General features: G+C 39.4%; 1 protein-coding gene across 1 annotated transcript; it reads left to right on the forward strand.

Moving 5' to 3' along the window:
* Window positions 1-954: 954 nt before the first annotated feature.
* LOC148876314 (light-harvesting complex-like protein OHP2, chloroplastic) lies at window positions 955-4,440 on the forward strand. Its single transcript, XM_088966530.1, has 2 exons — window positions 955-1,537; window positions 4,155-4,440. The coding sequence occupies exons 1-2, from the start codon at window positions 1,092-1,094 to the stop codon at window positions 4,267-4,269; spliced, it is 561 nt and encodes a 186-aa protein (XP_088822656.1). The 5' UTR covers window positions 955-1,091; the 3' UTR covers window positions 4,270-4,440.
* Window positions 4,441-13,777: the final 9,337 nt, after the last annotated feature.

Consider the following 13,777-nt stretch of genomic DNA (forward strand, 5'->3'; position numbering starts at 1 on the left):
GGACTCGATAAGCCCTATCCGTTGGCAAAACTATCTCCCATTAATCGCGGAGACGGATCTCATCATGACGAGGATTCCGGAACTATTCCGCGAAACCCACGAGGACTCCATTATATAAAGGCTCCACCCCCAGGGGTGCAAGGTATGCGTGATTTCCTGCTCTCAAGCTCTCTCATTTTAAAGCAATTTTAGCTCGCTACTAGCCTACTAACTTAAGCATCGGAGCGACCTCGTCAGGTTAGTATCCCGGGGTTCTTTGATATCCTTGCAGATTCAGTCCGCCGTTCGTCTGGAAACCAAGTCACCTCCAACTGGGAGCAGCCAGATCGCGCTCAATCAGCCGACTTGGTCCTACGATGGGCAACATGATCCTGTGATGGCCAGCTTAGTCTTGAAATGACTGACTTGGTCCTATGATGGGCGACCTAGTCCTGAGATGGCCAACCTGGTCCTATGATGGCCAACCTAGTCCTATGATGACTGACTTGGTCTTGTGATGGGCGACCTGGTCCTGGCATGACCGACCTGGTCTTGAGATGCCTAACTGGTCTAGGGCAGAGGTGCTTATAGACCGGCCTTGCCTACGTGATGCCAAGGTTTTAAGCAACGGTTCATCTAATTCACCAAACCATATTGAGAAATTGCATTTGATAATTGATATCATCCCTTGAAAATCATGTGAGGAATTGGTCAGTCTCAAATTTGTGTTCACACTTGGGGGTTGAAATGGACCGAGATAGTTTTATCATTTTTCTGGAACCATGAATCGGGGCGTGATTTTTAAAGCGGTTTCTGATTTGTAGCAATGTTTCCATGTCAATTTCTTCAAACGCCTTAAAATGGGCGATTCCAATGGAAATGATTCCTCTTACCAGAGACCCACTTCGACAATTCGACACCGTAAAGACTTTTCTCAACAAAAATAAAATTCGAATGGAGAAGGAGAAAATCGAAACATTCTCCCTGGAAAACTTGGCAGTTAGCTGTTTCATTCTTATCCACAGGTTTCTCACGCGTTCTTTGGTTATTTGGTAGGCATTAGCCCAATCATCGTCGTCTCCTTCTGCATAGCAAAGAAGGCCCAAAGGAAAATGTTTGTGGCTTCCTCTTCAATCCCGTGCATCAAAATCTGTAGCTCTTCTTGCTCTTCTTCAACACCAGCAACTTGCTCTTCCTCCACTTCTTCGTCTTCTTCGTTCAGGTTCTCTGCTACTAAATCTTCCATCATTACTATAAGGAGTTCCAACGCCGAAGGACCTGTTCGAAGACCCGTTGCTCCTACTTTGCGACCACCCTCTCCTTCTCTCAAACCCGCTCCTCCATCTCCGTCTCCGTCCCTGACTCTACCGCCAGCCCCTTCTTCGGCTCCTCCTAAGCCGGTTTCCGTGGCTGGGTCGGATCCTAATGTAATTACTTTGGAGTTTCAGAGACAAATGGCTAAGGAGCTTCAGGAGTACTTTCGGCAGAAAAAGCTTGAAGAAGCGAACCAGGGACCCTTCTTTGGATTCATTGGAAAAAACGAAATTACAAATGGAAGGTAATAATATACTTATCTCCCTTTTCCTCTGATGGGTCTTTGTGGATTTTATTAATCAAGTCTGTTTTTGGGTTTTCTGATGGTCCTGATGGGAAAATTAAATTTCAAACTTTTGAATTATCTCTCTTTTTTAGTTACTCTCTTGTAGCTTTGATTTATAGTGGACAGAACAGAAACAATAACTTGAGGATTCAATAATTAAATGTTGAATAAGGCAGGTTGTTCTCATCACTCCTATTCAGGGGTTCCTTATCTTAGATGGTCTCTGCACTTGTTCTCATTTTTCTTTTGATTAGCTGGAAGAACATATAAGCGAAAAACGAAATGAAAGATGGAAGCAAATTTTGGGGAAATTCTTATCTACATGTTGGGTTTACTAACATGACCTATTGACAATGTGCCATCATATTCACTTGTGCTTTCATCTTTGGAACAAAAAACATTTGAAGTCCAATAAAAAATGACAAGTGTGACTCAAACTTCCACAGGGGATCCTCCTTTTTCTTAATTGGGACCCCAATTATAATGTCTGTGTCATCTGATTTCACCAATCGAAAGTGTCATCTGATTCTACCATATGGCCATTCTCAGAATGAATAATCATTGAAGCCATGCCTTAACTTCTCTCTCATTTGAATCCTTCTAACCAATCCAATAGGGATGATGTAGGATAGACCTATCTAATACAAAATTGATGCAGGAAGTTCCTGCAAAATAAGAAAAAAAAAGCTAGGAATCAGAACTTGGGCTTCTCTAGGAGTCAGCACTTGAGTTACTATTTGGAATCAGCACCTTATATATTGTTCATGGGATCAGCACAATGTAGTAATTAGAATCATTGCAACGTTAAAAGTAGAAAAGGCAATTTATTATTTGATGTCAAAAGAAAGAGCTTGCACACAGGCAAAGGTTGGACAGCCATTTAGCCTTGTTTTTCTACCTCAAAACCAACTATGAGACACTACTGATAATTAATAAACAAACTAGAAATAGGATAAATGCTAGCTGGCTAAGGATTAGGACTTTGACTTAAAGACAAATTTTAGTTGACTTAAGACTAGGAATAACCAAATAAGACAAATCCTACTTTATAACTATGACATTGACCTACTAATACAACTAAGGAAAGTAATAAATCAAACTCCTAATGTGATTAGCAACACCAGTTCCTAACTTAGCTAGGAAAACCAAATCCTAATGTAATTGGGAAGATGACCAATTCCTAATGCAATTAAGAGCACTACTAATTGATTGAATAGTGAGGAAATGACTTTTAAAATTATGAAGTAACCCAACTATTCATAAATACATGAAAGTTCAGAATGCCAGCATCTACTTATCACCTTCCAAACAGAATATATTTGAAATGCTCTTTCACTTGTTTCCACCAATAGTCCTCACAAATTGATAGAGGTATGCTTTCTTGTTTTTGTTGTTGTTGTAGTACTATTTCTTTCCTGACTTTTCCCTTGGCTGACCACAAAGAACTCAGCCAGAGCCAATTTATGTCAGACTGAAGACAGCAATTTCAAAGGCATCTGGATCTGGAAACCAAACAATGGATAAAAGGGTGTTAGCGTTTTCTTCTCTTTCACACAATAGAGTCTGTAAGGAAGGCATCAGGCTAGGTCTGGCATTCGCATGATTCATTCCAAGGAACTTATCAAAAAAGATGTCTAAATAAACTCTGTTATTGTTAGGAGAATTGATTATTCCCAATGTTTTGATAATGATTAGAAATTTAAATCTTTAACTAGGATATGAGTTAAGGATACAAAGTTTCAATAATACTTCACCACTCCATTTCCACTCTCTGCCAAATATTAGACGGAAAAGAGAAGCTTGTGAACTTGGGCAATGTTATCTAAATGGACTGTGGAATGCTTACTGAGGATTATATGGTACAGAAGAAATTTGACAGGCTTTGTTAGTCATATCTGGAGAACTTCACAATTTAACTTGAGATAAATAACTGACAAAATAAAATTTCAGATTCATAATCTTTGCCTGCAAAATTTTCTTTTGGATACATGAGGATTCCTGTTTAATTCAGCTTCTAAATGGAGAAACAAGGACACTTTGCTGCTTTTTGTTCATACGATATTATTGACAAAAAAGAAAAAAGTGACATACTTTTATTATTAGTTACTCTTTTGACATGATAATAGATAGGCTTCAATTTAATGGATCATCTTCTTTCTACTTCTTAAGTCATCTAGGATCCTAAAACTTATATCTGTATTCCATTGGGTTCAAATTCGAATTCAGTGAATTCCGGCTTTTTTTCTTTTTTGTTTCTTGATAATAGATAGGTTGTGCGATCTATATCCAACTTGATTACAGAAAGAAGAATGTTTAATTGATGTGTTCTATTTACTTTTTGTTTTGTATAAATTGATTATTTTAATTACACTTGGAGCTTTTATACTTTTTTTTTTGTTTCTTGATAATAGATAGGTTGTGTAATTTATATCCAACTTGATTACAGAAAGAAGAATGTTTAATTGATGTGTTCTGTTTACTTTTTATTTTGTATAAATTGTTTATTTTAATTATATTTGGAGTTTATTTAAGACTGTTGAAATTCTGTTGCTGTTCATTGATGATGGTTATGCAGATGGGCAATGTTTGGTTTTGCTGTTGGGCTGCTAACGGAGTACGCAACTGGCTCAGACTTTGTTGATCAAGTAAAGATCCTTCTCTCCAATTTTGGGATAGTAGACCTGGAATAATTTTTTGTCTGCTATTGTTAGTCATATCCAATGTTTCTTTTGTAACATTTGAGTGAATTACCATGCTGTCTTTAACAAATTCAATGTCATAAATTGTGTCTTCAGTATTCATTTTAACTGTAAGAAAGTATAAGCTCCATATTTTACTTCATCAAGTCCTTTTGGATATCAGTTGGGTTTCTCTTTTATGGAATCTCAGCTACTATTTCAGTTTGGGGCCTGATGGAAATGAATTGTCAACCGTGACATCTGTTATCACAAATTTTGCTGCTACACCAAGGTCTTTTTGCTACTGTACGTAACAAATATGTAGGGAGCAGCTGTGCTAATCGGGCCATTTAGTGAGCTTCCCGAAATGACCAAGGAATCTTACACATGGCAAATTTGTCTGCAACTCAAATGGAGTATTCACATTTCTTCCCTGACCTGTTTTTATGGCTCTGTTTGTTTGCAGAGGAAATCTGCACCAGATACAAAATTTGCACCAGGACTGTGATTTCACTTATTTGTATTTTTTATCTGAGTACCTTCCGCCTACCTCAGTTCTCTCTAAGATAAAGTAGGAACCACATCGTCTTGCTTCTTTGCATCACTCCCAAAGAAATAACCCTCCTACCTCCATTCTTTTTCTTACAAGGTTAGGATTATATCATATACTTGTTTTACTTCTCATAAACAAATAATAAGTCAAGTCTAAAGTGAAAGTGAACCAGGATTTGCATTCAGCATGTTTGCACTCGTGCATTTACACCACTATAATGAATTTCACACTGCAAAGAAATTGAAGCGAAAAGTTTTACGGGGTGTAAGACAGAAGCGAAAAACAAAGAAAAATTAGGAAGGATTTAAGCGGATCTCTGATTCTCTGTAACACAATAATGGCTTTCTTTGCTGTTCCCGGTCTGAGCGATCCGATCATCTGGTCTGACCCAACTTTGATAACACTGGGTAGAAAGAGTGATTGATTGTTAAAAGCCACCCAATCCAGATTTCATTCTTTTTTGATTCTTGGGCCTAAGACACACCATTTTATGGATATGTTCAAAGAGATTAAATTGGACTACGGCTAACTCTAAATCTTACCTTTCTCTTTACCACCATGCCACGCAGACAACCATATACACTAAGACGTTGTAGTGCAGACAACAACTACAAGATCCCCCAGCTGGTGAAATTGAGATGGGGTTATGGTCTACAATTATACCAGCACTAATGCATCGGATTCCATCAAAACTTTGAAGTTAAGTGTGTTTGGGCAAGAGTAGTACTTAGGATGGATAACCTCCTGGGAAGTCCTCATGTTACATTCCAACTTCTCGATGGAAGGGTGATGAAAGGTAAATAATCTGAGTCTTGTTCTTTTACTGTGACGTGGTTTGTTTTTCCTCCTTCAGCCTTGTTTATTTTCTGTTCTTAGCCTCCCTCTTCCTCTCACTGCTAACAGCCTTTTGTTTCCTGGGTAGTTTCTTAGTTTTCTTCATTCACTGTCTTTGAAGCTCATAAAACTCCCTCGTTTCCTTTTGGAAGTCTGGAGGCTCATATGCACTACTCTAAGTTTCTTTCGAAGCCCTCCACTAATTCAGACTCTTACATTACCAGGGTTCGGACCACAGGATACATTATGGGAATCAAAGGAATTAGGAAAAAAAAAAGACGCCTCAAGCAGAATAAATTGTTGAATACTCTTTGCAACTCGGCTCAGGAAAGGTCATTGGCCCGGAAAAACAAGTATGAACACTCAGGCCAACAGATTCCAGCCTCTGGCTACTAGGCCAGATATAAAATATGAAAAGCTGGTATATTTCAATAGTTCCAAGAAACAAACACTTTCAGCAATTCCAAGGCCTCACAAGCAGGAACTAATGGCTAAGGCTGCCATAGCCATCCGATTGATTTTGGAGGCTTGAAACAAGAAGCTCCATGAGAATAAAAACTCAAATTCTCTAGCTGTTGCACAAGCAGTATAAAATTACTTAGTTCATGGTGAAATGGACCCACTTGAAAACCAGAGGGACAACAAATCATCAACTCCTGACTGTACTTTATCAACATGCTTGTACGTGGATGGTTCATATATGTTGAATATACAAAGAGCTGCCAAAAGTTGTCATAACGAGAGATGATTCCACGGTGACTGCAGCAGCAGGAAATAGGTGCCAGGCCCAGGAACCAACAGAAGCTGAACGGCAAGCACTTATCCTAAGATTGCAACAAGCACAGTGCAGGGAAATCACCTAACTAAGTGTTTTTTTTTTTCTCCGTAAAAGATTCATTAAAGGAAATCAAGGGAACATTTAAGCCCCTTTTTTATAAGATTCCAAAAAACGATGAGTTAGGTTCACCGAACTGGCAGTACTATTCACAAAAGAGTTTCTATGCCTAGCTCGTTTTGTTAGATCATGTACTGGCGTTACTAAGTCCCTGTTTATGTACAGAATTGTAATATTATCAAAAAGTAAGAAAAGTTCAGATAAATGATCATATAAGGCCGGCAGATCGCACGTAATGTGCTTGTTTGTTCCTTTTAGCTTTATTAAAACCTCCCTGGCATCCAATGGCAAAAATCCTGCTTTAACACCCATACAAAAAAACTTGTGTAAGCCTCTAATCACTGCTCAGAGTTCAGTTGTTGCTGGTGGTCTTGCCAAGCATGATTGTCCTTCTACAATGATAAGAGGAGACATGTGAGAGAACATATATATGCCAATGGATACAGTTTGTGTGGTGGCAGACCAAAAACCATCCACTAAAATGATCGGGAGGTTTGTGAGGAGAGCTTGTTGCAAATCCCAATCTGATTGCATATGTGATGAATTGGAGATTTTGAGCTCAGTTTCTTTATAGTTGTAGTAACTTTCAGCCTTTCTTAGAATTTGAAGAGGGTCTAGGTTCACTTTGTTAAAAATTTTATCATTTTTTGCATCCCACAAACTTCTAAAAGTGGCACATATCTTTGCAATATATTTATACTTTTGAACTTTGTTCTGCAAGTGAGAAATATGTTGCCACCACCATTGGATCAGATCTTCTTGTCTAGAGTTTAGAAAAATCTCCGGAACAAGACCCACATGGGTCTGCATCCAAATAACCCTTGAGAGAGGGCATTCCAAGAAGATGTGCTCTTGGGTCTTTGGAGATTCCTTACAGAATGTGCACCAAGTGTTTTCTCTTCTTCTGCAAACCCATATTTCAGTTTTTGTTTGAATAGCTTTATGGATGAACTTTTACATGAAGATTTGACATTTATGAGAGCATAGACTTTTCCAAATTCTGGGCCAATTCACTATACTTGATCGTGTTTGAGGTGGGGCTTCTAGGAGTGAGCGGTAAACTGAATTCACAGTGAATTCCCCATTGCTTGTGTTCTTCCAAAAGAGCCTATTAAGCTGTTGCTGAGTCCTTAAGGGAATACTTAGGATTGCTTCAACTAAGTGTGTTATGTGATGCCAAAAGAATAGTAAATATTTCTACCTCATATAACACAAATTGCACATGGAAAGAGAAGTTGTAGGACTGAGGTGCAGAACTTACTTATAAAGGGGTTTGAAATATGTAATATTTGCCATATAAGTATGGATGTAAATAAATTTGCCCATAAAATAGCTTATGAAGTATGTAAGAGGGGTATATGTAAATCTTTTTGAGAAATTAATATAATTTTTCTTCTTTTTTGATAAAAAAAAAGAAATTCTTTCACTCAGTCGACCTAACTAAGAACCTAAAGGAGAACAAATTGGCAAAACAAAAAAAAAAAAAAACAAGAGAAGTAAATCGTCAGCAATGGTGATAAACTGATAACATTCCATAGGAAACGCTCGACCTAGGATCTCACCAAATCTTTAGAAGGGTTGAGACTTAGCGACCATGGAAATTCGTATAAAGGACAATTATGAATTATCCCTGAAAACCCTAAACCAAAAAAAGGGGTACAATGCAGACATGAGGATACATATATACGTAAAGCATGCATGGGGCCTCATGGATCATGCACGAAGAATGACAAGGGGATCGACAGATCCCATGAGCCATGAAAGTAAAACTGCGAAGCTCCATCTCCTAGCTACAGTAGTTAACAATGGAAATATGAATTTAAAAAGCAAGAAAAATTTATTATTGGAAAATGGAATGGATTAATCTTAGCCTCAGGAGTTGATGAGCATTCAACCAGGAGGGAAGACGATATGATGTCAAGCCATTCACTCATCAGTTAGCCCTGTGTTAATGATGGAAAAAACCTAGAGTAACCAATCAGGCCCCTCATATACGTAGACCAAGGAAGTAGGGAAAAACGATAATGATACCAATTTTGATAAAGGCCATGAAGAAAGCGATAATAGTCTTTAGAAGATCAAAGGGAAACAGAATAACTAATTGCGTTACTGAACGCCCAGTCTGTAACAGTACCCCTCTAAATATTACAATGACAAAATTTCAAAATGAAAACCAAGAATCAAAGCTCAACAAAATTGACAAGATGGATCAGACGACTCAGTTAATGGATTGCTACAATCTTTCTCAGTAATGTAATACCTAAAATCCCTGGGGAGAAGATACAGAGTTGCTATAAGGCAAGTCCAGCTAGTAGTCAATACCCCCTCATAGAAACCGAACAATCTAGAGGGAAAGTAATGAGATCAATGGTTCCAAATGATGACAGCTCCAAAAGCATAGCCATAACTGGACCTATAAACTATTCGAACTTAGGGCTTGTTTGTTTCTTGTTCTTAACTCTTATCTTTTAACTTTAAGAGAAAAATGGATGTTCATTTCCTCTTATCTATTATCTCTTAAAATGCAATCATATAACTTTTTGTTTTCCAATGATACCTCTAAAAATACAAACAAAAACTCTCATATATGGAATCAAAATAGATATTTGATAATATTCAAAATTCAGAATTCAGAACAATATTCTTTGCATTCAAAGTTTAGAGGAAAGAAAAGTTCACCAATATACCTCTTAATGTAATTATTGCACTTTCATATGTCAGACTATAGAGCAAAAGAAAAAGCCCTTATTCTTAAAGGGTAACTTGAAGGAAGCTTAGGAAAGGAAAAGTCACCAAACGGAGAACATGCATGTTAAGGGAAATAAATGGGACATTACCACCATGAAGAGACTAGACTAGCCTCTATGCAGGGCATGGTGACTCTAACTAATACATACCATGATAACAAGCCAAGTCAGAATATCTTCTCAAGAATCCAAGAGAAACCAGAGAATAATCAACTATGAACAAGCGGATGTCCTTACAAAGGTCAATCAATAGTCTCTTCCCTTTTGAAAGAGAGTAAGATTTGGACAAATAAATAAAGATAGGCCAGCAATACTAATATTTGGATTTGATTCAATATCCAATGAATATAAAAAATCCCTATTCAAACTTGATTTCAATTATCAAATCAAATATTTGATTCAATTCGAATCCGGGTGGGCCAAGTGCGAAGGCACATAGAGTGTTAGACAATGTATGCCCTTAGCTCCAAGATAACAAGCCAAGTCAGAATATATTCTCAAGAAACCAAGAGAAACCAGAGAATAATCAACTATGAACAAGCAGATGTCCTTACAAAGGTCAATCAATAGTCTCTTCCCTTTTGAAAGAGAGTAAGTTTTGGACAAATAAATAAAGATAGGCCAGTAATACTAATATTCGGATTCGATTCAATATCTAACGAATATAAAAAATCCCTATTCAAACTTGATTTCAATTATCAAATCAAATATTTGATTCGATTCGAATCCGGGTGGGCCAAGTGCAAGGGCACTTAGAGTGTTGGACAATGTATGCCCTTAGCTCCAATCAGAATGTTGTACCTTATGACATTTAATGTAAATGAATAAAGTACATATTTGATTCATGTTATTATGGGGAGATTTATCCTGCCAAGGCTGACACTGATGTGCTGCCAAGTTGGTTGGGGTGGCTTGTCTCAGCTGCTAGGGTGAGACTTAAGGTACATGCAATGTGGGTTTTCTTGAAACCCTGAACTGGACCAAAATTCCAGTATTGCTCTGGACCTTGAAAATAGATGGGCAAACTTGGAATGTTACACCTGACCCCTAGACTCGATTATGATATTACACTAGGTGTCAGACTGGGCTGTCTTTGATATGCTAACAGTGAGATCCTTAGAGGGGGTCAAAACCTGGGTATGTTGGGACAGTTCGAGAATTCATCTGAATGGGTGATCATAGTGACAGGATCAGCCCATTTGTCGGACAAAGTGAATGATCAGAGATGCACTCTCTCTGATGGAAACCAAAGCTACTGGTAGCCGATTTCAACCGTTGAAATTTGTTTTGCAAAATATATTTATATAGAGATATACATACATATATATATTATGGTTTCCAAATGTTTGTAAAAGGTTTTAATTCCCGGGATCCATGTGAGTAGAGAGCGCAACACTGTACCTTGTAGTCGAGGGAGAGGTCCTTTCTTATCTAGTAGTGTTTTGGTCATTATGGGCTGAGATGTTAAGTGTAAGACCATTGAATGTAATACCTGATGGGCTAATCTTGCATCTGCCCATAGTCCTTGGGTTTTATAAGGTGGCTTGACCCAATGACCTTTTAGTGTAAAAGTTGGGCCCATTAAGAGTCCATGGTGATGGGCTCAGGGGTTCACTGTCACCTACAGTGAATTCGGCTAGGCCTTGTAACAAAGGTTGGGCTGAACCCACGTGGCTTATGTGTAAATCAATGTTTGGGTCCCACGCCATACAAGGATATCCAACTTGGTAGCAGTTTAGAGGATATGTGAGCATATGGACTTAATGGGCCTAAAGCTCAATTCGAACTGGCTTAATTAGATTAATTAAAGATGGGCGGTTCTAGGATTTAGATTAGTAGATGGGATAAGGGATTGTTCCTATCCACTCAAAGAGTCCAGATCCGAATAAAGATTTGGATTAGGAAACTCCTAATTAGATTAGGAGGGCTGATCTTTATCTGTAGATAAGATAAGGGATTATCCTTATCTCTTAAAGAGATTCCAAATCCAAATACAAGATTTGGATTAGGAAACTCCTAATGGGATTAGGAGAACCTCTCTTTAAGGCTATAAATAGAGGAGGAGAGCAAACCCCAATTCATCCATCAGATTACTGATACAAGGAGAAGATAGCATACAATTGGACTGACACCATCTTCTGCTCTTGTCTTCTCCTGCTATTGCCGCCATTGCCACGATGAGATCGGTCTCCGCGATTAAGGCTAGCTGTTACGCGGTGTGATCACGTGAAGTCCGAGAACCGTCGGAGGGATTTTTGGGATCCTCGTAGTGGCATGTCAGTATCCCCGAGCTGACGCCTTAAAGTCCCGAACTGGACTGAGTGTCGAAGTGCCTTGGCATTGAAGTATTCTTGTTGCGATTTGGTACCGAGGCGATCTCATTTCGGGGTGACTCTATCTCGATGTCGCCTTAGCTCGAGGTAGATGGGTATCCGAGACTATTGTGTCGTGGACTGGTTATACTGTGCTGTCATCTGTTAGCCAGTTCGTGTCCATGTGTCCCCCTGTTACGAGGTCAGGCCAAATCACCTTTCATCGTCAGCCATCTCAAGACTAGGTTGACCATCACAAGACCAGGTCAGCCATCATAGGACTAGATCGGTCCTCACTGGACCAAGTTGGTCATCATAGAATTGAGCTAGGGACCTCAGCATGAGGGGAAAGCACAGTTGGTGACCTGCAGGACGTGGTGGCTGACCCCGTCATAAGTAGGCTATCGTCTCTAAACCTCCGGGATCACGTCACCCCATCGACAGACTTGACTCCGCTAGAGAGGCAATCGGGTGAGCTCTATTCCTTTAGGCTGCGTTTGTTTGCGGTGTAAAATTACATGGATGGAGTTTAACACCGATTAGATTTTCTGGTGTAAGAAGCAAACCAACTTTATACTTGTTTTACACTTCTGTGTTTGGCCGCTGCCTTTCCCACAAGTGGTGTGTCTTCTCTGGCCCAGTGGGCGATAATAAGACTGCGATAATAAGACGAACTCGCTTCCTTGTCGAACCCCATCTTTTAACTGCACGAAAACGCAACAGAAACTATGGGTTTGATGCTGCAAGATGAGAAATCCTAGCTGCTGTGATTCGGTTAAGAGAACGCGGCCCGATTATGATTACACAGCCCCCACAGTGAATTGAGTTCGATGAGTGTGCTGCCAATGACTGATTGACGAGGACGATGATCGAGATGTTTGAGGCAGCCACTGTTATCAATGACGGCGCCGATGGGAAGACACCGAGAGAGACAAGGAGAGAGAAAGTAGGAGATAAGAGAGATGGTGGCGGCGAGTTTGCTATACGGAGGTGCAGCTGTCGAAAACAGTGATGGTACTGCAATATCAGGTGGTGCTCAGTGAAGTTGGGTGGCGGGTGGCCGGATGAAAAGAAACTAGGAGAAGAGGGGAAGGGGAGGGGAGGGAAAGAAAGAAGGAAAGAAAGGGAGGATTGACCGGATTGTTTCTCAGTTCTGATATTCCTCCCGATCGGCAGAGGAGGGAGAGAGAGGAGAAAGAAAGAAAGAAGGGAAGGGGGGAAGTACTAGGAGAAGAAGAAAAGAAGAGGGTGGCTGATTGAGCTGGCTGCAAAGAACATTGAATGCAACGGGTAGAGCAGACACCACATAATGAGAATAGAGTCAGGTAGGGAGATGCTTCCTTAAAACGAGTTCTTCGCCATGACTATTGATCTCCTCTGCTTCGGTTCACAGTAGGTCTTCGATGGCTGGATTTGCTCCGATGCTGCCAATAGACACCACCAGCTATTAAGAGAGAAGAGAGAGAGAGCGAGCGGTGTAATAAAATACATAGAAATTGTCGATGTATTTATTACATCGATTAATTTTACATAACTACATGTCTACCAAATGCCTACAAAATCGAACCGGGGTGTAAAGTTTACCCCGGTTCGATTTTATACCTCTACTAAATGTAGCCTTATGCGAAAATTGCCTCCAAGCCAAGGTTCAAAATATCAATACCAATCAGGCCATATTGGGTGTTTAAACCGGCACTTCTAAATTAGATTTGAAAAAAAAAACTAAAAAAACTATTGATACGCCTCTATCGATTTATCGAGCATATCGATATTTTGAACCTTACTTCGAACAAGGTGGGCCGATAAGCCACATCCCCCTAGAGATCTCGGACATACAGTGTAAAACCCACAACAACCTGCATCTATTTAAAGGCATCCCAGTGATTAGAGAATGTAGGTATGATACAGCACTCACATCTCTTTTGCATTATCACTTCTTGTCATTCTAAACTCTTTGCTGACTTAAGCATTGGAGTGCCCACTACTCCAGGTAAAACAACTCGAGACTCTAATACCCTTCTCTTATAATTCGACTAGACAACCTTACCAACCTGGTGTCCAAACTATCATCTAATAGAAAGCGATCAAATCGCACATCACCACTTGAAAAATAAAAAAAAAACATGGATAAATAACTTATCCAAAAAGCCAACAGGGCCTAAATGTCTTTGCCACCTTG

Source organism: Nelumbo lutea, chromosome 1 (genome assembly GCF_056320005.1).
Source record: "Nelumbo lutea isolate HS-2025 chromosome 1, American lotus-T2T, whole genome shotgun sequence".
Lineage (NCBI taxonomy): Eukaryota > Viridiplantae > Streptophyta > Magnoliopsida > Proteales > Nelumbonaceae > Nelumbo > Nelumbo lutea.